Source organism: Mycteria americana, chromosome 2 (genome assembly GCF_035582795.1).
Source record: "Mycteria americana isolate JAX WOST 10 ecotype Jacksonville Zoo and Gardens chromosome 2, USCA_MyAme_1.0, whole genome shotgun sequence".
Classification (NCBI taxonomy): Eukaryota; Metazoa; Chordata; class Aves; order Ciconiiformes; family Ciconiidae; genus Mycteria; species Mycteria americana.
Window position 1 is genome coordinate 49,888,973 of NC_134366.1, and position 22,328 is coordinate 49,911,300.

Below are 22,328 nucleotides of genomic sequence, written 5' to 3' on the forward strand. Positions count from 1 at the left end.
AACTGTCGGTAAAGCCAGGCACGGCTGAATCTTTTCTGAGATTACTTGTGCTAAAAAAATCTGTTGTTTACTATGTGGACTCTTGCATGATAATTTTATTAAAGGGATGCTGAGGAAGGATTACCAGCAGTACTTTGCACTCTCTGCTTTGAAGATCTGTGCATTTCTCACACGTGTCAATCAGTATAGTGGTTTTATATCCAATTACAAGCAGTAAATTCTGCCTCCACTAGAAGAGCTGGTAGTTTCTGCATCTGAAGATAACCATACACATACATGCACCGTGGGGAAATTCACTTGGCGAGGCTGCCTGTCCTGCAACCTGGGATTAAGTCACACTAGCAGAAAAAGGTGACTTTCTACTCGTAGAGTTATTTAGCAATACCAATAAAAACCATGGCCTTGTTGCTACAGGGGTTATATACCAATATGGGGCATGGTTATTCAACATAGTTATCCCAAAGACACCAAGAGCTGCATCGCTCTAAGCAGCCATGCTTTATACTCACTGCAGCAAGACTGATTAGCCCAAGCAGAGGGCTACGCTCACAGATGTGCTGCTTCGATACCTTCGCTACCTTGTTTAGTAAATGACCCTTGATACCCCTAAACACAACTACGTTGTGAAATATTAAAAAAAACCCAGAGGGTGGCAAAAGACAGCCAGCTCGTGTTATTTCAAACTCTGCCACTGGAACAGCAGCCTGTTACCCTTACACAGACATCAACATTAATCTGATCTTACAATAAAAAAAGAAAAAGAAAGTAATGTAGTAATGTTGACATGTCAAAGGTCGAATTCTGTAATCTGGCAAACATGCAAGGTTTCCACCTCTTTGTAATAAGGGGTCAAAATCTGGCCGTCATTTTGGACCTTCTGCTGCAGTTCAACATCGAACCCTCCTTCAAACCACCTTGCAATCAGTTCGTTCTTTCTGACTTCCTTCCTCGCTTACTTATTTCCTTCACAGTCATCTCTGACACTTCCCTTGCACTTTTTTAGCTTTCAGATTTCCTCTGAGGACCAAGCAGCTCCAGTACAAGACCATTATGCTCTAAATTACACTGCCAGCAGAGCTAAAAAGCTCTGTTTTCCAGGCAATCTGCAGCAGTCAGATATAAGCCTGGCTGAATCCTAGAGAAAACACTAAAACAACACATAGGTTAGAGCAATACTGTCTAATTCAATCTATATAATTTATAAGGTCTCCTTACTACCTTAATAATAAATATCAACATCTGGAAACAGCTGGCATTTTTTGTGTTCTGAGGACGTATAAACAGGTGATTTAATTTAAATGGTTAATGTGTAACAAACCATTTGATAACTACAACTGTTTGTCCAACAAACTGAAAAAAAAACCAAGACGGAAACAGACACCTTGAGGTTGCAGGAAATAGCTGTATGAGTTTCGAGGACTTTTTTTTTTTTTAACCTACTTTCATGGCCCTCCTGTAAAGCAAATATAATTTATTACTAATCCTGCAGAAAGAGCCCGAAGTTTTTTCCTCTCCCTCTCTGCAAAAAGCTGCCTTGTTTGTGTCTCTGCCCTGTAACAAACAAGAAGATAAATGAGACATTTATGCCAAAGTGTATCATTCTAAATCTGTTGTTTTGACCTCTAAGCCAAATTTTCTGCATTACATGCCAGTGGCTCAGATAAAACAGTACATTTTTTTTCCTGACAACTGAACCCTGTAACGTATGCGTAGCTCTGCTCAACAAATTGCTCTATCATTTATCTCTGAACATATGTGTATGAGGAAACAGAGAGTGTAGGAAATTTGGCACCATGAGGTATCAACCCCCCTCCCCTCCTTAGACCCTCTCAGTTTTCTGTATCTGGGAAACTAATGCACATTTGGACACAAATCCAACTATGAGCAAAAGTAGAAATCCTCACTAAAATGAAAACAGCAGGACAGCAGATATAAATATCTGGAGGACAATATGCTTTACCTTAATAGGTAATTTTGTGTATTTTATTTATGGGAGCAGAGATATTCAGTGTTCCACCAGAGCAGAAATTTTAGGATTGAAATCACGAGCAACCTTGACTTCTCAAAGACAAGATTGTACTGGATGGTGTCCAAGATGAACTCCACTTAACCTTAAAAGCACTACTTAACTTTTCAGCTGGAAACCAGAGTTTCCACATAGGCTGCTGAAGACGTGCTTTGCAGCTAGACAGACAACACCATCGGGACAAATATTTATTTTTCTGGCAGATAAAATGGTCTCATCATATTTACTGCAGCAACACAGATGTCAGCAAGCCTGCAGAGAGGCACGCGCTCTCTCTGGGTAACGACAGGGCTGTGTGCCTTCATTCGTCTTGCGGCCAATGGTCCGGGGGACTGGGAAATGACCTCGGTCTGCAAAAGGGGGGATTCCCCTCGGGTACATTTCCTCCCTGAGCGCAGGGCAGGACGGCATGTACCACCCCAGGCATCAGTTAAGCAGCTGCAATGCAAAGAGGCTTGATGAATCAGAAAGTCACCCCAGCTATGCCTTTATAAGCACAGCAAGCCAGGCTGCAAAGCATGCTGCTGGGGGGAGGGGGGGGGAATACGAATGCCCTCCCCATGCCTCCCAAGCCCCAGGAAGAAACAACTCCTGCAGACCACAGCGGCAGCGCAGGAAACCACCCCCTGTACTGGAGGGTTTCTTGTGAGCCTTGCCACTTGTAAAGGTACGTGCACGTGAGGGAAACCCCGCTACTGCGGAAGCCTCCCTCCGGCACCGCTCTCCTTCGAGTACCAGAAGTTCCAGGACACCACACACCCTCCTCTCCATCCATCCATGCCGGCCATCGCCGTGTCCAGCTCCCGTCTTAGTACGGCTGCTGCCTCAATGGGAAGGACTTGAGCTTTCATGACTAATTACTCTCGTGCACCTAACATGCTGAAACAGGCTCTCACTTATACTCCTGTGGCTTCCGTTCCCCTTTTTTATCTCATATGGAAATACAGTATTTTCTACTCAGAGAAATGTTATTATTACTCCCCTCCTTTCTTTTTTTAACTAGCATTTTTACTAGCTTTTTTTTTTACTTTCCATTTGAAACCCTTGGCTCCAGCACACCTCCAAAGAGATTCCTCAGTTACAGCCTGGGTAAGAGAGAAAATGGGCTTCACTTTGCTAAACTTAGGCTTTTTCCATCTTTCTAAGTCTCACCTGACACCCAAACCTTTTCATCTTGCATTGGAAACCTCTGGAAAGGGTTGCCTTTTAGAATAAGCAGCAAATAGCTATTCTTTCAGCCCTCAGCAACCCACCTCATTAGAAATGGGATTAAGCTATTTTTTAACCAAACACAAACATAAACGGAAGTAACCACTGACACTTCTGCAACCGCAAGTACCTCTCTAGCGCAGGTCTCCAAATAAAGATGGTAAAATCCATTCTGAAAGGAGAATTGAAAGTGTCTCTTTCTAAAGCACCAGTTGCACAGTAGTAATTTTGGAAATTTAAGACAGCTCGAACCTGCTGCTGGATTACTTTTAACAGGAGCTTTGTGTGCAAGGGCAGTTTGGAGGACACATGGCCACGGAGGGCGAGAGGTCCCTGAAGCAAAGCTCCGTCTGCAGCCAGGAATCCTCTCCGCAGGAGAAGATTTCGAATTAATTTATAAGAGAGGACAAAAGAGTGAGCTGCTGACTTCTGAGCTTTTAGGAAACTGCCACCACACGCAAACAGCGCTTTTTCTTTTCAGTTTTCCCGTCTTTGGTCAGATGACGGTGAAGTGCTCTACTGAAAACATAGGTGAGGTGAGGCAAGGCAGCTGGTGTCGGACAGCTGGGAAATGAGCAGAGTTCAAGGTTCAGCTATTATTAAAAAGCATACACATCTTTCTATATTTATTCCCACTTTACAGCTCCAAATAAAACACATGCAGTCCTGATGAGTTTACAACTCTAAATACAACTCAGGAGAAAAACCCTAAGACTCATCTGGGAAAACCAAACTGATATATACAAAAGCACCAGAAGGATTATTATTATTTTTTCTGCCACCACATATACAGCTACATTTCTAAAAATATGCTACTGGCCCTAGAGTTAAACATAACAAAACAGAAAAACCACTGTCTTACAAACACAGCCACGATCTGAAATCAAGCAGCCTGGTTCCTCACCCCAGCTCCATCACGGACCTCCTCGAAAAGCCACTCAGGGGGATCCATACATTGCAGCATGCTATATGCTTCAGCAAGCTTCATGTGTGGGTCTGACACACGGCAGGGAGCTTGACGGGGCCAACCGAACTATTTACCCTGCCTCACGGGCAGATTTCACAGGGCTCACCATCACTGCTCCCAGCCTGATACCTCTGGCACAATAACCAGCTCCCTCCCTGCAATAACCAGAAAGCAAGCTGGCAGAGACATGTCCCTTGTCTCGGGGCATGGCTCCATTTCTCCAGAGAAAGAACAAGCAAGATGTGTAACCTGGGTCATTCATGCACTTAGATGCTTTGACCAGAGGTCCCTCAGAAAGGCAAAATGATTACAGCAAGTAAAGGTAACGCACACAGTGAAAACACCGTGACCGGACCAACCATGCAGCAGCTCCATCTGAAAAGGTGTCTCTGGCGCACGCAGAGCCCGCTGCTGATACTCGCACCCTGCCTGCACCCTCGGAACGGCACTGACCTGGCAGCTCTCCCTGGGGTCTGCAGACTGAAAGGCCAGAATGGCTGTAAAGCCTGACGTGACAAATAAAAAACCCCTACATGTCAGCTAAGGCATATTCACTGCCACTTTGAAAAAATACTCTTATGAGTAAGAAAACATAGCTGTAACGGAGAGACAGAGGAATGAAAACAACCGTCCCCCCATACCAGAAGGCAGTCAGCCAGCGCAATCCAAAATATCTTTTCTACATGCCTTGCAAGAACACGTTCTAAAACAAATAGCAACCACCACCACCGAGACATACAGCTGTGGCAGACTCCAGCTGGCAGATAATTCAACAACCACCTCCTTCTTTTCCCCCTTTACACCAGAAAAACGTTAAGCCCAAAGAGTTTGCCCCAGGGCCCTGCTCCATCGGCAGGCCAGGCAGGGGATACTCACTGCAGGCTCCGCAGGTGAAGCAGCCGTCGTGGTAGAGGTTGCCCATGGCCTGGCAAGCCTGGTTTGCTCCATACACACCCTTGCTGCACTTCACGCAGGTGCCTGGAAGAGAGGGAGGGAGACAGAGGTCAGAAGCGGGACCCAGCGGCGTGGCTGGGGTCACTGGCTGGGTGACCACACCTGTAATTCGGCATGGTGGCTCGGCAGCTTAGGACCAGGCAGTTCATCGTAGCCACAAGATGTAGGTGACATCGGCATCACCCACCCTGAGAGATACTGTTAACAGTGGCCATGACAGTCATCAAACCTTCACAGTGAAAGCAGTTTGCAAAAAAATAAACTGGACAACAGCAACCTTGTTTGTCTACAGCAACATCTTCTTTCTTCACCCATTCATTCCCACAAACTTTATATACATTTAAAACCACTTAATGACCCTCCCAAAAGCCTGGGTGGTAGTAAGTGGTGCTCAGGGCTGTTCACAGACCAACGATTTCTGCTACTTATTGCATAAAACAAGCTTGTTGGTTGCAACCGATGTGAGGAAAACACCTCTTCACTTAGCCCCTTTAAATCTTCATTGATTTCAGACCCCACTCGCATCTGCTGAAGGCCCTAAGGACTTCCCACCGAAACAGAGCTGGACTGACTACCTGACACCCACCCCTCTTCCCTCTGTCAGCCACATCTGAACAGAGAGAACCAACGTAGCCACTACGTACAGACCATGTATCCTGCACAGATGTTCTCGCCTCTTGCAGGACAAGGCAAGAAAGAAGCCAGTTTTAAGGAGAGGATACCTGGTGGCAGTGGCACCACCAGCCGAGGGGGGCTGACTCTCAGGTGGCCCCTGAGGTGAAGGAGAGCCAGGGCCAGTACACACAGTCATCTTCTGGCTATAAGTTGTCCCAAGTGCAAGTCCAAGCTGCTCCTCGCACCCAGGCTTTCCTGCCACCACCATCACCTAAAGACCAGGGTCAGCTCTGGAGCTCCAGAGGAGGGAGAAGACAACTGCGCTCAGCTGTTCAGCCCAATCTCTCGCCACAGCCAGCACAGCCAAGCACACTTCCACCTGCACCCACCCCAGTGTGGGGCTCCAACCCAAAACCCAAGCTAGGCAGAGAGCGTAGGGTGAGGATTTCCACCTCATGAGGAAGCTGTTGGGACCCTCCAGGCACAGACCTGCCTGACTGAGGCTGGAAACAGTGGCAACGGGGCAGATGCGCAGTGGTGGTGGTGGTGGGGAGGGACCACAGGGAGAAGACTTCAGCACTGCAGGTTCGCAAAGGATGTTGTGCGTTCACCTAGGGCCTCTCAAATCTCACCGCATTTCCACATAAAACTATTTTGATAAGAGAGTAAGAAGTGACAACTGAGTTTCATGCCCTTGATGGCATCCACTAGCAGGACCTGCTCCCTCCACCTGGCAAGCAGAAACACAGCAAGGCCGCCCAAAACCACTATTAGTGGCCAGGGAGAGAAAGTCCTTGCCCAAGGAAAATGACACATCAAGCCAGTTTACTTATTTCAGGCATTACCCTGTGATTGCTACAGACCGGTTTTAAAGCAGCATCACCCTTTAACTACCTCTAAATGAGCAACTTCAATCCGTGTTTAAGCAAATAAAATACAAATCTACCCAAAAAGGGCAGTGTGAAGGACAAACAGAAGATGTGTCCCTGCTCCTCAGCGATCCTGCAAATTTGACTTCACCTCCAGGTCTCTCCTTCCACCACTGCTCCGACTTTTGAACTCCCTGGGGCACGGACTGTTGGCCACGTCTTGCTCCTTCTGGCCCAGGAAGAGGGACAGCATCATCTTGCTGGAGATCCTTAGTCATGCCGTGGTTAACAAAACTTCACTTCTTTTGGGGCCCCGCAAGCTCCAGAGTAATTGGAAAGGTCTGCTGAAAGTTAGGAAGAAACCAAACAGACTTACGACAGCGCTGAAAAGTAACTCCCAACTCCGGCAGCACCACGCTGGCACTACCAGGGTGGTTAACAATTTCTTCCTGCAGCTGATAGCTGCGGCCATCAGTTTTCACTCTACAGGGTTAAAAACACTCAGGAACCCTTTGCAGTAGTGCACACAGGGCTGCTGAAAAGCGGATACATCATTTTCCCAGAGCAGACCTGGCTCTCTGTCCTGCAGCTGCCTGCGTGTATTCAACGGCATGCTGAAAGCTGTCCTAGCGCTGCTCCAAGCCCCACTGCACTCAGAGCTAGAGTCCAAACTGACACAAACCTGGAGAGAAGGCTGCAGAGTATAATTAGTTACTCTGTTTGGTCCAAATTCAACCTGAACTGAAATGCTAGCTTGGCTGCGGGCCCACCCCAGCACACAAGACTGGCACCACGTTAGCGAAGTTTGCTGGTTCTTTTCGAACCAAGCAGATTTATCTCAGTTATTTATTGAAAGAAACATTTTAAGAAAGTAAAAGATAAATCATGCAGGTATTACAAAAAAAAGAAGGAAAAAAAAAAAGAAAAGACAAGACAAAGATAAGAAAATTTGGCTTTTCAAATGGATGTGTTCTCCCAGGAACACGTACATTCAGCGGCAGCCTGGGATGCTGTGCAATCGTCTGACACGAGCTAACAGCTACCTCGCAAAATTCCCTCTCGACTACAGCGATGCCGAGCAGAAAGTTTTGAGAGCAGAAAACCTGCTGATTTTGCTGCTCAAAGCCTTCTTTCCACGACATTCACCAGGCTTTCCACAGAACCGATGTATTTATTGCACTGCAAGTGCTGCATTTTCCCCTTTTCCATGCCAATGAGCGGCTGCTCCAGAAAAAAATCACCAGTGTGCTCTGATTTCCTCCTTTCCAGAAAGCAGCCGGGTGACACTGAATATGGATGAGCAGCAAGAAGAAGCAGGAGGCAGAAGGCACAGCAGCAGCGTGCAGGCACAGTGCACAGTAAAGCTGCTGGCAGGCATCTAAAGCCACTATAAAATACCCTAACGCAAATCCCACGGAGGGTAGAAATTGCCTCTGCTGTCTCTTCTCCGTCCCATTTAAGCTTCAGAGCGTAGGCACTGCCCATGTTTTCCCCAACAGGACGGACAGTCCGGCTCTATCCTGCAGGAGCTGCCCGGGCTCCCCCCACCATCCTTCCACCTTTCTTTCGGTACATGCTCCGTTTCATCCCCTGCTTAACCCTTTTATCCACTTCCTTAAATATTTAGGCCCTTAAAACATGGAAAATAAAGTCATAGAATGAAAGGGCTTTTAAAATAAATTGACAATGTTGTCTGTAAAAACTATAATGTGCTAAATTGCCCAACTATGTAATAACCAGCCATGCTATAAATATTTATAGATGTCCTGTGGCAAGGCTGACAATTGAAAAACGGCATTATGGCAAATATGTGTATAGTTTATATTTTCACTTGTATCTGCTAAATCTTACTTGAAAGCCAATTAAATCTCAGTAGCAATTGGAATTGTTCTAGAAATAAGTCATTGCTTCTTCCAAATATAATAATTCTGAAGTATTTTAAGCAATATCCTTGAGCCTTCATCTCTGACTCTCAGCACACCTGGCCTGAAAGGGGAAAAAGAGGTGATTTTTATTATTGATTTTTCCTTTCCACTTTTTTTTGCTGCTCGCTCCCTGCTGCCACAATGATCCTGTTCTTTCGGCTTAGGCTACGCAAGGAAGAAGCAATACCTGTTGCTGACGGTGGCCAGTCGCCAAGCTCGGCAACATATGTGCAAAGGCAGCCTGATGGAAGGCAGCGCAGCACAGGCCACGTCCAACCCCATCCCGCTGCAAAACAGGCTCTGCGCCCTGCTCCGCACCAGCTCCAATGACTATTTCCCAAAAGAGTGCTGAGCATGCTTTCTGCTAGCCAGGGCGTAGAGTTAAAATGTCAGCAGCATCAGTCCAGCCCCACATGCTGCTGGTCCTAGTCAGCAGCTCAGGGCAATTTTCTTGGCATAACGCAGCATTTAGCAAAAACTTCTCAGCTCGAAGCAGAGGGATCCCAAGTATCCACGGCTCAGTGAGATGCCGGATTCCTGCACTTGGTTACTTTGCCACGTGTAACAAGCGCTTATGCAAGCACCGATCTGAGCAGATATCCCCTCTGAAATTACGGCTTTTAACCTCAGACGGAATTATTAAGACATTATTAAGGAGAAATTAAAGGTTTCTCTTTCACCACCAGGATGACAAGCCCAAAGCACCGCACATGCGCAGTGCCGGTAAATTCACGCTCGAATGCGCTGGCAGAATGGTAGCCAGATTTGGAAAGGGAAAGGGATGGAAATTGCTGATTTCGGCTCAATTTCTCCCGTCAGGGCAGCCGGGCCCCGGACAACAAAGAAATCTCTGTTCCCTTTTGCATCATGTGGCAAGCAACCGCCTGCGCTGCAGCTGAGCGCCTGAACAAAAGGACCTTTGGGGCAGAGCTGGGACCGAAAACATGCTCTGTAAGCCACGTCCCGGCACTTGCCGTACACCTCAGCACTGCAAACCACAAGGAGTGCCGCCACCGGGAACAGCCTCGGCTCACGAGATCAAACAGGTCCGATGCAGACCTCAAGGGCTGTCAGAAATGAAAGCAAACCTGGTGCCCAGTCTGAAATGTCAGTCCCACCATCAAAGTTCAACAAGTGCATCTCCATTTACCGCCGGACTCAAAGCCTTTAGAGGTGTTTTTCCCTCTAAGCGTTGCTATTTCACACTCATCAGAAGGAGCTCAGTTACTTACTATGTCCCACTCACTAAAAATTCAATGCAAACCATGCTGAACAACAGCATTTTCTAGGACTGGTTGGTATGATTTATTTCCACGTGCCAGACATCATCTATCTACAAACCAAGAACACAGTTGTGGGTTTTTCCAGCAGCATCCCCCTTCTTTTCAGCAGCATCCCTGTTCTCAGCAGCATCGAGGACAGCCAAGCTTTTCTACACGTGCTCCTGGTTGGGTTTGCTAAGACTGTCGCTTAATTTTAGAGGGCCAAATCTGTTGCTGTGCTGCTTCAGTGGTGAGATTTCCTTGCCACATCAATCCGGTCCTGGATAAGAGGAATGCAGTGGCAGGATGAAGGGAGAGTCTGGTGGTGTGGGTCTGCATACATAGCTAATTCAGAAACAGCACCTGGAGGGGTAAGTCTATCCTACTCCTTCCATTTTCTCCAAGCAAGCCACATTTCCACGATCAGCTTGACTCTTCTCCACCACACGTAACTGTTTTTTGCTCCTTCCTTACAGGAGGCTGGATTTATACTCAAGAACCCCCAGTTGCATTTGGAAGAAAAGCCCAGAGCCTTTGCACGTAAATACCTCCCAGATCATCTTTCCCATCTGCCCAGACACATACGTGGCTAATCCAGAAGTAGACCCTGCTGCCTCTTGGCAGAAGCTGTACCTTCACGAGGGTCCTCCCCGTCAGAGTGGGAAAGGGGAACAAAGGTAAGAAGAAAGCTCTTGCCTTGTTCCCCTTTCCCGCTCTGACGGGGAGGACCCTCGTGAAGGTACAGCTTCTGTGTTTCCGACCCACCTACTTATTCCAGAAGAACCAAGTCCTCCACTTAAACACACATTTTTCAAAGACTGTCTGCTGAAAAAAAAGACTTCACCCTGTCATACCCAACGCGATGCTCAGTTCTTTGGGTTTTACTTCAGACCTTCTCCAGAACCTGATGCCACCTCCCTGTGGCTCACCTTAACTAAGTCATTCCTACATCAAACTCTAAATTAGACATACTGCGTGCCTCACTACGCTGTCATCCGCTACTGTGCAATCACGCTTGCCAAAGAGTTGATTTCAAGGAGATCTGGAGGCCCATGTGAGATCAAGTGCCTGGAAAACCTGGCAGTCTGGTCCCATTCACCACTGGGTATCATCACTCGTACCAGCTCCACGTTGTCAGTCAGTGGTAGCAAAGACGTGCAGGTCCTCCTTGCCCAAAGAACCACAGAGTTGGTAAATGCAATTTTTCTGTACTGTTTTTGCATGCCATGTTCTTGACCCCCAACTTTGCTGTAGACAGTCGTGTACACACTGCCAGCGAAGTACAAAATACCATCAAACTCACATCAGTGACATTTTAAGTACCTTATAGTGATGTCCAAGATTACATTAACTCCAGTGCCAAATGAATGAGGCTCCTTATTCCTTTCAGTCCCCACTGCCACAGTATCCTCACTGAAAGAACTATGGATCCTCTGCCTCAACTCCTTCCTTTTTCTTTCCTTTTGGTACAGATTTTTCCTTAGCTTGCAAACCCAGCTGAGCTCCCAAGAGGAAGGGAGGAGACGTGCATACTGCTGTAATATTGAAGAGCCATATCCCAGGCAAATACTTACTTGCTTGGTTCCTTGCAGTGAGATAAGCTTTGCAATCTGCACACACTCACTAGTCCACGTGACATGATCCTTCCAGCTTTCCTCGTTCCACCAAGGCCCACCTTGCCCTGCCTCCCCCTCCTCTCCACTGCAGGCAAGCATCTCCCTCTAGATGTGGTGTTCTCCCAGGAGCAGGCAGTGAGGGATGTCTCCGCTCATTCCCAGTGGAAACAATGCCGTTATCATCACCCACGTACAAAACAAACCTCAGAAGAACTTCCATTTTAATCCGAAATTCTCCACTCGGCAGCCCTGAAATTACCCTCATTGCTGCTGAAGCATCCTGGTGCACCATCATCATCAGGGTTTGGTAAAGTCTGCAGATGTGTACAGCCTTAAAGTTAAATGAGTTGTGGTTTCGGCCGTGATAAAACACTAACTTCACTATGCACAAGACTGAAAGAGCGCTGCTGACCTTCGAGCTGATCACCCCCATTCAAAGGTGCTGGGGTTCCAGGTCTCCACAGGGTTTCAGCAACTCGGCAACTGCTTTGCTTCTGCCAAGGGGAAAAGAAATCTGCAGACTTCGCTGCGAGATCTTCTCTGCCCAACTGCTGGGAAGCATCCCAGTATTTCACTGCAAAACAAGATGCCTGGGGCCCTCCTAAAATACCTGCAGCTTATCAGCTCTGCTTTAAATAATAAGGAAGCCAGAACTCAATACCTAGCAAATATTTATAACAAGAAAACAAGAAAACCATTTATAAAAATTGATTTAAAAAAAGCTCTTGGTAAGGGTGTAGATAGTCTCCTTCAGTTGGAGATTTCCAACTAGCTATATAAAATAAGCACTGGTAAAAATGTGATGCTACACGTTACACCTCTAAAAACATCCATCTGTGCCTGCAGACCAAGGAACTGCATGGTACCACAGGTTCTGCTAAAATGAATGGCAAAACCTCCCTGCAAACCCCAACGCCTCTCAGCCAGGCCTCTCCCCTACCAAGTCACTTCCAGGCAGTGAAAGCAGACGCTCAGTTTGGTTGGGTACCTGCCTGGCTCTCACCTGAAAACTCATCCCATGCCAGTCCTTGGAATGGTGCCACCTCACCTAACCTAAAACCTCTGCATTGTGCTGGGTGGTTCTAGTGGAGGAGTTGCAACTCCGCCAGTCACTCCTATTTCAATCCCTATTCCAATCCTATTTCAAACTCCAATCTTCCCGTTCACCAAGTGGAGATGAAGGCTGGTGCATCCAAAGGAACACCACAGAAAGTCAGTGGGATTCAGGCACCTCACTCCTAGATGTTCCCCAGAAACAGTACACCAAAAACCTGAATACAACCTAAGGTGGCTTCCAGCAGCACCTCCTGGGACCTGGGGCCCCTTCTCTGCTGCATGAGAACCAGCATCTCCAGGGAGCAATTTCAGGATTTCCCTCCCCAAGCATAAGATCTGGGTGATACCTGAGTCTCCCTGTGTCCTCCTCGAAAGCCCACACAAATCAAGCCAGCACTTCAAAAACACTCTTGGAGAACCCAAATTCCTTCAGAGACACGTGCAGCCCACGCTGCTCACACATAGGCCACTATTTAAAAAAAGAAAATTCTTGGCTCTGTTTGCTTCTTTCCTTTCCCTTATTATACATACTCTAAGCAGACAAACGGATTTTGTACAGCAAGCTGGTGCTGACAGATAACCAGACTGTCTGTTACTCCTCAGCAGAGCATCCTACCTATGTTATGCCTAGTCCCTAGCTTATCCTTTCCTAGGCTTTCATTTACAAATGATCATTTTCACATAGTGAAGGAAAAAGTAGATCCTTTACTGTGATCAGAATTAACTGTTGATAAATATCTGGTCCAGAGACAGACTGAAGGACTGTATGTTACCAAGACAGACAGATCCATCATAAAAAATCTCCTTGTTACAAAGCAGCACGCAAAATTAGGAGACCTGAAAGCATTCTATATAAAATGCTTTGGTCATTTGCACTTCAGTCCTGGTTTCATTTCCTGGCTGCGATGTACTGCAAAGCTGCTGCATTAGACTTCCCTTCACTGGGGGAAAGTCTGCAACAAAACAATCTGTTGATCCTTTTTATCACTATTGCATAAAAGTATTTATTTTCCATCCTAAAGTTTGCTAGCTTGAGGGTAGGGAATAGCAAAGATTCAGAAGACCAGCTGGGTCATTTATTCCTCCAAAGAAAGTAAGGTAACTGTGAAAAAATTAAAATAAAAGTGAGAAACAAAGGGGAATAAAAGTGAGAAACAAAGGGGAAGGAGGCCCAGAATTAAAATACCTCAGTACTTGCCCCTTCCTGCTCCTTGGTCCTCCACAGGGCAGATTTGCCGAGCCTTCCTCCACAGAGCTGAGGCTCCAGAAAACATTACTTCTTCCTCTGTCGTGACTGCATCCTTTCATTTTTCCCCCTCTCCCTCTCCCCCATCCCCAATTTCTCAGACACTACACCCTGGTGTAAAACCTCCTGCCACAAGGACATCAAAAGACCTCACTGGGGATCAGGCAGCCTCCGTCTCTCCTCCTTCACTGGGGCTCACCAGTAACTCAGCCGCCTGACCAGCACGACTCTCCATGCTGCCAGAATTATTCCTGCTTCACTATGACTTTCCCGCAGGACAAAAGCCTCTCCCTGGTGCTACCCCCTATTTTGTGACAAAAATGTAAAAATAATCTAATCACCAGCAAGGTCCCTCTGCCTTCTCACCCCATCCCCATACATGTTTTGGATGAGGTATGATCCAGCTGGTTTACTTGCACCGTGAGGAGAAGATGCATGCAGCAGGGTCTGCTGAAGAGACCCCTGACACCTCTCCAGTGGAGCTGAATGCTGCCTCCAGCAAAATATTCCCATTTTTGAGCACCGCTTCCCATAATCCCATGGGTTGTCCCCAATGGGGACAACCCCATTGGGGTTGTCCCAACCCCATCTTCATTATCAGCTCCTTGTCACAGTGTTCAGCCCCCCCTCAGACAAGGGTCCCTGAGCTCATTCAAACCATGTGCTGCCCACACAGGACAGAAAGCACCAAAACATGTATCCAGGCCAAAACGCTCCAAGTACAGCAACTCGACACATCACTTTTCTGTGACAGAATAAAAACGCGTCTGCCCTGCCACATCCAGTCTCATATACTGAGATAAACAATCGCAGCACAGCCCTCTGCGGGCAAGTTTCACCGCCTGATGCCAAGAAACACATTTTTTTATGCAATTTGCAACTCAGCACTTGGTGGTCCCTCCAGCTATGTCCCTGAAGCTTGGCATGAAGCCGATAGCTGCTCCTGTGTGTGCAGACCACCATTGAGCCACCCACCAACCCCAACAGGCAGGACCCCGTGCAATGGGACCTGTGCAGCCTGAGACGCAAACCCTTCCTCTGCACCGGGCTGAAGAGTTTAATCTGTCCCTGCTTCTACTTCTGTGACTGTGGGTCTAAAATCGTGAGGAAAATCCATATGCTAGACCTGCTCCCATCATTTGTTAAATTAACTGTGGAATTTTCAACCCTCCCAGCAACTTAGGGTTTCCTTCTCCCAAAAGCTGAACTATCTCATCTGCCATTAAATTGCAAAGTGGCTGCTATTAAATCGCAAAGTGGTGCGGCAGGGAAAGGAAACGCTGGCTTTGCCCCTGACCTTCTGCCATCCTGGGGTAGTAAATTGGTTTAATCCAGCAGGACATTTAATATTCTCATTGGGAGATCCTCACATGTAAACGGTCCCTTTCCACTGCCAAGCGCCAGCAATAACCTCTGGTGGTGGTCTGGACTACTCACGGACCCGAGATTTAGGGAGGAATGTGCCTACCGCCTGTTTTTCTGCTATCTTCAGGATGCACTGATCCTTTCAGAGCTGATGGGGACCAGCACCTCGGGGCAGGGGGAAATCCTGGCAAGTTTGGGAAACCACCACCCTTCCCATCCCCAAGCAACTCCTCTTCAAGAGATCCCACAAGCACGCCCGGCCACAGCCACCTCCATGGGGGTACCACAAAGCCTCCTCCGAGCTCTGTGCCCTTCTCTGTGCCCGCAGAGTATGCAGGCACAACTCCTCTGCGGGCTGGACGTCCGCCTTGCCTCTCACACGTGGTTGGGCAGCGTACTTTTAAGACACGGAGAACCAGCAGTACTGTCAAGACAAGTTAAGTGCCTCCCTGCCGGCAACGAAGGGCATTTCAAAAGATGCTGCTCCAGCTTCTCCTCAGCGCTGTCCTCCCCAAAGCTGCCAAACTACCTTTGCTTTAAAATTTAAGAGGTAGGGTTAAAGAAAAAAGTGTCGCAGGAGGAAGAGCCTCCAGTCCCTGTGATAAATAAAAGTTAAATAACAAAAAAACCCCCGAGCAACTAAAAAGCATAACCAACCAGGCGTACAGAGACACGCAACCCTGCAGGTGCGAACCCTGCAGTGGTACTTTGCAACGAACCCTTTTCACATCAACTGGTGGACTGCCTCCTTACCGAAGTAATCAGCCTTTGGCCGAGCATCCATCTCCTGCTCCAGGCGCTGGGTCAGTGCCTCCAGCTTCAGCTCGGCTGCCGATGGCCCTTGCTCTGGCTGCGGAAGGAGGGTCTGGCAGGGCAGCTTCACCTTCACCGCGCTGGAGCTCTCCAGGTGCCCGGCATCCGACCGCAGGCCACTTGCACCCTCTGGGAAAGGCGGCTGTGGAGCATCCGGAGCCGTGGGCCCGCGTGAGGCCAGGCGTGAGGAGCCCAGCTCGGGGCTCACGCTGCTGCCATTGGGCCGGTGGTTTTGACCATGGGCCACAAAGTGGCCAGCTGGGCCGGGGTAGGCAGCGGCATGCTGGTAGTCCACACTTGGGACGGCAGGCGTGGAGCCAGAGGGGAAGGACAGTGGGAGGCCCTGGTACCACAGCTGGCTGCCGTCCTCTCCAGCCCTGGGACCACAGGCGTCAGCAGGGCCCGAAAACCCTCGGGTGGGCTGCACCAAGGGGGCCGAAAAGGAGGAGGACCTCTGCTGCGGCAGGGCCCCCGGCACCCCCTCCTCCGTCCCCATCGAGGGTGCTGGGGGGGTCCGGGCATGTGAGAAGGAGGAGGACCTCTGCCCGGCTGGCGTTGGGTCGCGGCCCCCGCTGCCCCGCCTGCCCTCGCTGCCGTTGTCTTGCCCACCATGGCAGGGCTGGGGGTCACCGGAGTTCCCGGCGTGCTGCTCCCCGTGCCCCACGCCAGGCCGCGAGCCCCCCGCTCTGGGGATCCTGTCGGGCTCTGCTTCCCAGCCCCGGCGCCCGGCCTGGCTCGCCGGGGCCTCGGCCCGCACCCCACTCTCGCCTCCATCATGTGGCCTCACGCGCGGCCCCTCAGCGGCTGAGGCCGGGGGCGGCTTGGCACCCCATGCTGCCGGCGGGCTGGGCCGGGGGGTGTTGAAGGCAGCCCCTCCGTTCAGGGCAGCCATCAGCATCTCCTCCTGCTGCTGCTGCTGCTGCTGCTGGAGGTGGATCTTGGCCATTTTGGTGGCGAAGACCCGCCTGGTCTCCTCGAACTCGGGGTTGTTGCCGGCAGCTTTGTCCACCCGAAAGAGACCGTCCTTGGAGGCCTCGTACATGTTGAGGTCTTCAATGAACTTGCTGGCTTCCAGACCCAGGTCATCGTACTTATCCATCCCGCCCGGCTTAGCGGGCTGACCCCCGCCTTCTTCCTCCTCCTCCTCCTCCTCCTTCCCGCCGGGCTCAGGGCACTGCCGGCCGCGGCAACCGCTCCGTCCCGCCGCGCCGTCTCACTCCCGCCGCGCCCGTCGCCGGGGGGGGCGGGGCTGGGGGCGGGGCCAGGAGGCGGGGGGGCGGGGGCGTTCGCCCCCGCCCCCCCGCCTCCTGGCCCCGCCCCCAGCCCCGCCCCCGCGCTGCGCGAAGCCTCCGCTCGTTAGCGGTCGATGGCGATTGCGTGTGCGGGCGATGAAAAGACGTCACGTGCGGGTCCAGAGACGTAACGCGCGCAAATAGCGCGCGGCATCCAGCAGAGGCGGCGGCAGGTAACGCTTGGGAAGGAGCCAGATCTCGGAAAGGGGCTTGGAAAGGGACGCGCACGGTGATTAAAGTCGCCCGGATGATGCAAGGAGGGTGTTGTTCCTCATCTTCTCCCCATAACGCTCCCTTTCTCACCACATTCCCCTGAAGAACGGCCGTACCGGCCCTGAAACCCTCGTGAAAAAGCTTTGTGAAAAGTCGCTGCCACCCGTCGTGAAAAAGCAGACACACACACACACACACCCCCCCCCAACCCTGTTAGGAAAAATCTCCTTCTGTAACTGTTGTACCAGTTAGTCTTTATAGTAGGAAGTCCTATTCATTTTCTTAATACAGATATATTTTACATCGTATGCTGCATACAGTGTAAGTGAGCATGACTAAAGGACCCCAGGTCGTATGCTGCATAGTAACGCATAAGTGAGCATGACTGAAGGACCCCAGCTCATTGCAAGGAGAAGGAGAGCCCCCACCCTGAAGAATAAAGGATACCCCTGAACACCCAAGATAACACCAGCATCCCAGCCCCTCCAACACCGCTGTGAAACCCGTCCCCGTTACCTGACATCATAGACAAGTAACTGCAGCAAGACCAACTCCAGGGACATTTAGATCAAGAAAGAAGCAGATGGATGATGACATCATAAAATGAGAGTTGCTTTGCAAAACAGCAGCACGTGTGTGTTAAGTAGCGATCGGTCAAATCATGTTGTACCTGAACGCTTGAAAGGTGTAAGAACCGCGTGTAAAACCGCGTTCGGGGTGCCCCAATATGAACGGGACACCTCATGCACATAAATAAAGAATTACCCTTGAAATTCTATCCTTTGCGTCCCAGCCTCTCTCCTTGCTGCAAAATTTTCATGGCAAAACCCAGCTGGGGGTGCTCGGAGGTTGGGGGGCTGCGACGGGACCTCTGCCAGGCTCGGGGGAGAGGCGGGTTTGTAGGGAGCCGTGGTGCCTCTGAGTAAATCGACTGGTGCAGCTGATCCTACGGGCCCGGGCACGTGTCCTGCGTTCCCAGGACTTGTTGTTTTATCCTCCCCCAGGCTCCAGGAGATAGGGCCAGATGTTAAGGAACGTGGAAATTCACTGCCTTTAATAATCGCAAATTGGGCTGTGACCAAAACCTGTCAGAAACCAAAAAATCCCCTCCTCTTTTTGACCAGTTCCTGTACAGAAGCACTGCTGAGCAACTGAGGCCAGGTCTAAAATAGCCCAACTCTTCCAGCAAGTTTCGGCCCGATGTGCTTAAAAATAGCAGCACTGTGAGCCCCTGGAAAAGGTGTGTATCTTCTCTCAAAGCAACCTGGCAGGCTGCGAGCAGGACCAAGAGGCTTGTCCTGGCAGTGACAGCCTTAGGCTCGAGCTTCAGCTGATATGCTTGATAAACTTCGGACTCACAAAAGTTAGCCCAGACATAGGACAGGGTTAGATAAGGGGTTTTATGGTTTCTGGGGAAGGCAGGCAGGTAGGGATCCCAGCACAGAGTGAAGCACAGTGGCCAAGCTGCTCCAGTCCCCAGGAGCCAGGGAAGGGAGACCCCAGCATGTGCTTGCCACCGACCGTGGCCTGATGAGTGTTTAAGGATCAATAGTGCTGGAGTTTTCACACAGTATTGGGAAAACAGCCCAGTCTATCAAGCAATCCCACCTATCAAACCCTTCCAGCCTTCCTCTGCCGTGGGGGTGAGGGAAGGAGGGGTGTCACAGTTTCTGCAGGCTGAGCCCCACAAGCCCTGTTTGAACTTTGGGGGAAGCTTGGTGCCTGGAGGCTAAACCCCGCTTTGCACAAGCCCCGGCAGTTCAGGAGGGTTTAACTTGCATCTGAACATCCGTCATGCAAAGCACAGCAAGCCCCTGCCTGTGCCGGGGCCTTTTTGGCCGGATCAGAAAGGGCTTGCCTCCCATCTCGTGGCCAGGGGAGGACACGGTGGCCCCCAGCAGCTGCTTCATGCCCGGCGGGTGTAGGCTCAGGCCACCAGTGACCAAGAGCAAAAATAACTACCTCTTTTGAGGGACTTGACTGAAACTGCTGAGGCTGAGGTTAAGCTCAGCCAGGGCGGCAAAAGCCAAAACTGAGTTTCAATGTCTAAAGAGCATCCTTGGAAAGGGCTAGTGCAGGGCTGGTTTTGACAACATCCAGAGTCGATGAGCAACGGATTGCTTGAATCCATATTTGTATGGCCTGACAGAATGACAGAAAGGAAACAGAGCAGCAGGTAGATAAGGATGGGAGTGTGAGTCCCACCACTGCTTCATTCGCGGGAGGAATCTGCGATGTTAGTGGACAAAGAGCAATCGAAAAGGAAATTACACATTGCTCTCGCACCTTCTTCCCTCCTCCTCACCAAAGGATGTAAAGTTAATCAAGGGAAGGCACGCTCCTATCCAGCATATCAGAGACTCACCTGGTGTCTATTGGGGTTTTTTTCTGCGAACATACAGAGATGAGGCTCTTCAGTCCTCTAGGAAACAAACCCTTTGGTGGAACAGTATTTGGGAATAGACATCTCTATTTTCAGCTTTCAACAAACAAACAAAGGAAGACTCTGTAACTTCCCTCAGATCATGGGTTTTTTTCTGACTTTCTTTTTTAAGGGTCATGCATACATTTTCTGCCATTACTTTTTATCTATAATCTAACATCTGTAAGTCATTTTGCAGTCGGACCCGCAGTAGCTCACCACCTCGGCAGGGGAAGCAGCCTTCTTGCCGAATGGCCGCTCTGGATGCTGCTGACCTTCACCAGCTATGTAAAGTGCGTTTCCTTCCTATGCCAAAGGATCAGATCAGCTGTCTGCAGAACAATGCTCGCGCAGATGACATGGAAAAGGCTGCCGAAGCCCTTTGGATAGGGAACTGTCGCGCTGGGCTTGGCCTCCTTCCAGGCTCTGCACGCATGAGCAGACACTTTGATGGCAAGCGCCTTCGAAGGAGAATCGCAGCCAAGCGATTCAAAGGCATTTTGGTGTTTAATTCGCAACGCTTTCAGCAAACGTTAGGCAGCAAAATACCTTTGAAGTTTCATGCTCGGATTTATTCTTTCTCTGAGACTTGGGTTAGGGGTATTCCCAAGTGAGCAGATGATTAACTTGAACTTTCTACTAGACTGGAGATGTAATACTACACTGACTTGCAGACCCTTCTGCTGCGATTAGGTATGGTCCCCCAGTTTTATAGTTCCTGTGAGTTTTACAGCCCATGCCTATTAAGGAGTGAAGGGGTCCACGACTGCTGTCATAGCACAGGATCAAAATCTACGTGCCTATCTGAATTAACTTATTCTAAACCCTATCCCCTGAAGAAAAAAAAACCTTGCTCATTTAATCTGGTTTTGTTCCTGTGGGCAAGGCTTACACGCTGCATTTACTCATGAAAAATAATGCTGACAGCTTGTAACCCAGCCCTGCTCCACGTGGCAATCGCAGCTGCCCGTGGGGCGGAGGGAGGCAGCAATTTGGGGAGAAGCAGCCCCAAGTGGCGCTCCCCGATTTCGGCCCCATCTCGGTGGGAGAACCCGGCACATCGCCACGGCCTCGTGCTGGGGCGGCACAGCCCTCCAGGGCCGGCAGCAGGCTGGGGCAAAGCGCTGCCTGCCCGGCTAAACAGGGAAGTCGTGAACAAGAGCAGGGAGGGGATCGTCTGTCTTTATTTCTTGCTGCCACGTTTGGCTCTGGGCTCACATTGCAGAGAGCTGGAGAAAATGCGGAGAAAGCCCCCCCCCCCCCCCCCCCCCATCATTTTTCTGTCTGGGAGAAAACGCCCTCAGATTTTGAGGCATGACAACAGCACAGGGCTGTATAGTTTATGGAAAAAGACGATTAGGAGATGTCTGGGTGACAATTTATAGCTAGATCTCTCTCCAAAAGCAACTATTGTATACTCACTATTTGCAAGCAAACCAGCACAAGGAACCAGCGGCTGGCAGCACACCAGTTTTTTTGTGGACATTTCCAGGTCTAACGGCTGGTGCCTGTGCCTCCCCGGGGCCGTAGCTGTCCCAGGCAGGTCATTTCCCACAGGAGCCTGGACTACGCAAGCCACCCTGAAATGCCTGAGATACGTGCGCTGGTGTCTTCTAGTGGGAAAGCAATAAAGGCTTCCGTGCTAGAATATAAACAGAGTGAACAATTTATAAGGCAGAAGTCTTTCCAGGACGGAGCCTGGCTTGGTTCTTGCGGGAGCAAACACATCTCTCGGCTCTCGCAAGGTAGTGCCGCAGCATCCCCCAACTCTGCACTGGCTGAATCGCAGCGGGAAATGATGAACGCTGCCGCTGGCTTTCTAAGGAGGGTTTCAATAAACGTGCGATTTCTCTGCACCAGCCGGGTGCTTTACACCAGGAGGATGCTGCAAGGGCTGTAGGGTAGCTAAGAGGGTGGCGGAGGGAAGGATGGAGGGTGCTGGCAGCGGGAGGTGAGCCCGGGGGCGGCTGCGGGCGGGAAAGCCGGGCGCAAGCCGGGGGCCAGGCTGCTGAAAGGGGTGCTGCGGAGGTGGAGATGCCAAACCTCAGCCTTTCCCTTCCGACAAGTTTGCAGGAAGGCGGCAGGGCAGGGTTGGGAGACGTTGTTCCTCCCCACCGCTGCCCCAGGCGCCTCTGCATTCCTCCGGGAGGCCTGCCCTGCCTGCTGCCCGCGCTGCCGCCTCCCCCCGCCTCCACATTTAACCCCCGAGCTGCAGGGGCAGGCCGGGGACCGCGGGCAGCCCGGCTGCCCACCGCGCCGCCTGGGTGCGTGCATCCCCGCCCCCAGGGCCAGGGCAGAAATGGGCCCGGACTTGGGTGTTTTGCTGCTGTTGCAGTAGGACGGGCTGCTACGGGGCATGATCTCGGCTGTAAATTACACTAAGAGTCATTTAATTGACACTAACAGCACAGAAGGGCCAGGGCAGCACTGGGACAGCTTTCCAAACTGCCTTTCTGGAGTGGTACGGATGCTTCACAG

At 50.2% G+C, this 22,328-nt stretch overlaps 1 protein-coding gene across 4 annotated transcripts in view; it reads right to left on the reverse strand.

The window, feature by feature from the left end:
- Window positions 1-17,172, reverse strand: part of LIMD1 (LIM domain containing 1) — a 35,592-nt gene extending 18,420 nt beyond the window's left edge. For all 4 annotated transcript variants that reach the window (XR_012774261.1, XR_012774259.1, XR_012774260.1 and 1 more), the window contains exons 1-2: window positions 15,864-17,172; window positions 5,079-5,180 (exon numbers count right to left, since the gene is read on the reverse strand). Coding sequence is in view for 1 of the 4 variants with exons in the window: in XM_075493333.1 (XP_075349448.1) it covers window positions 5,079-5,180; window positions 15,864-17,022 (1,261 nt within the window). In the remaining 3 variants the exon portion in view is untranslated. The remainder of the gene's footprint in view (window positions 1-5,078; window positions 5,181-15,863) is intronic.
- Window positions 17,173-22,328: the final 5,156 nt, after the last annotated feature.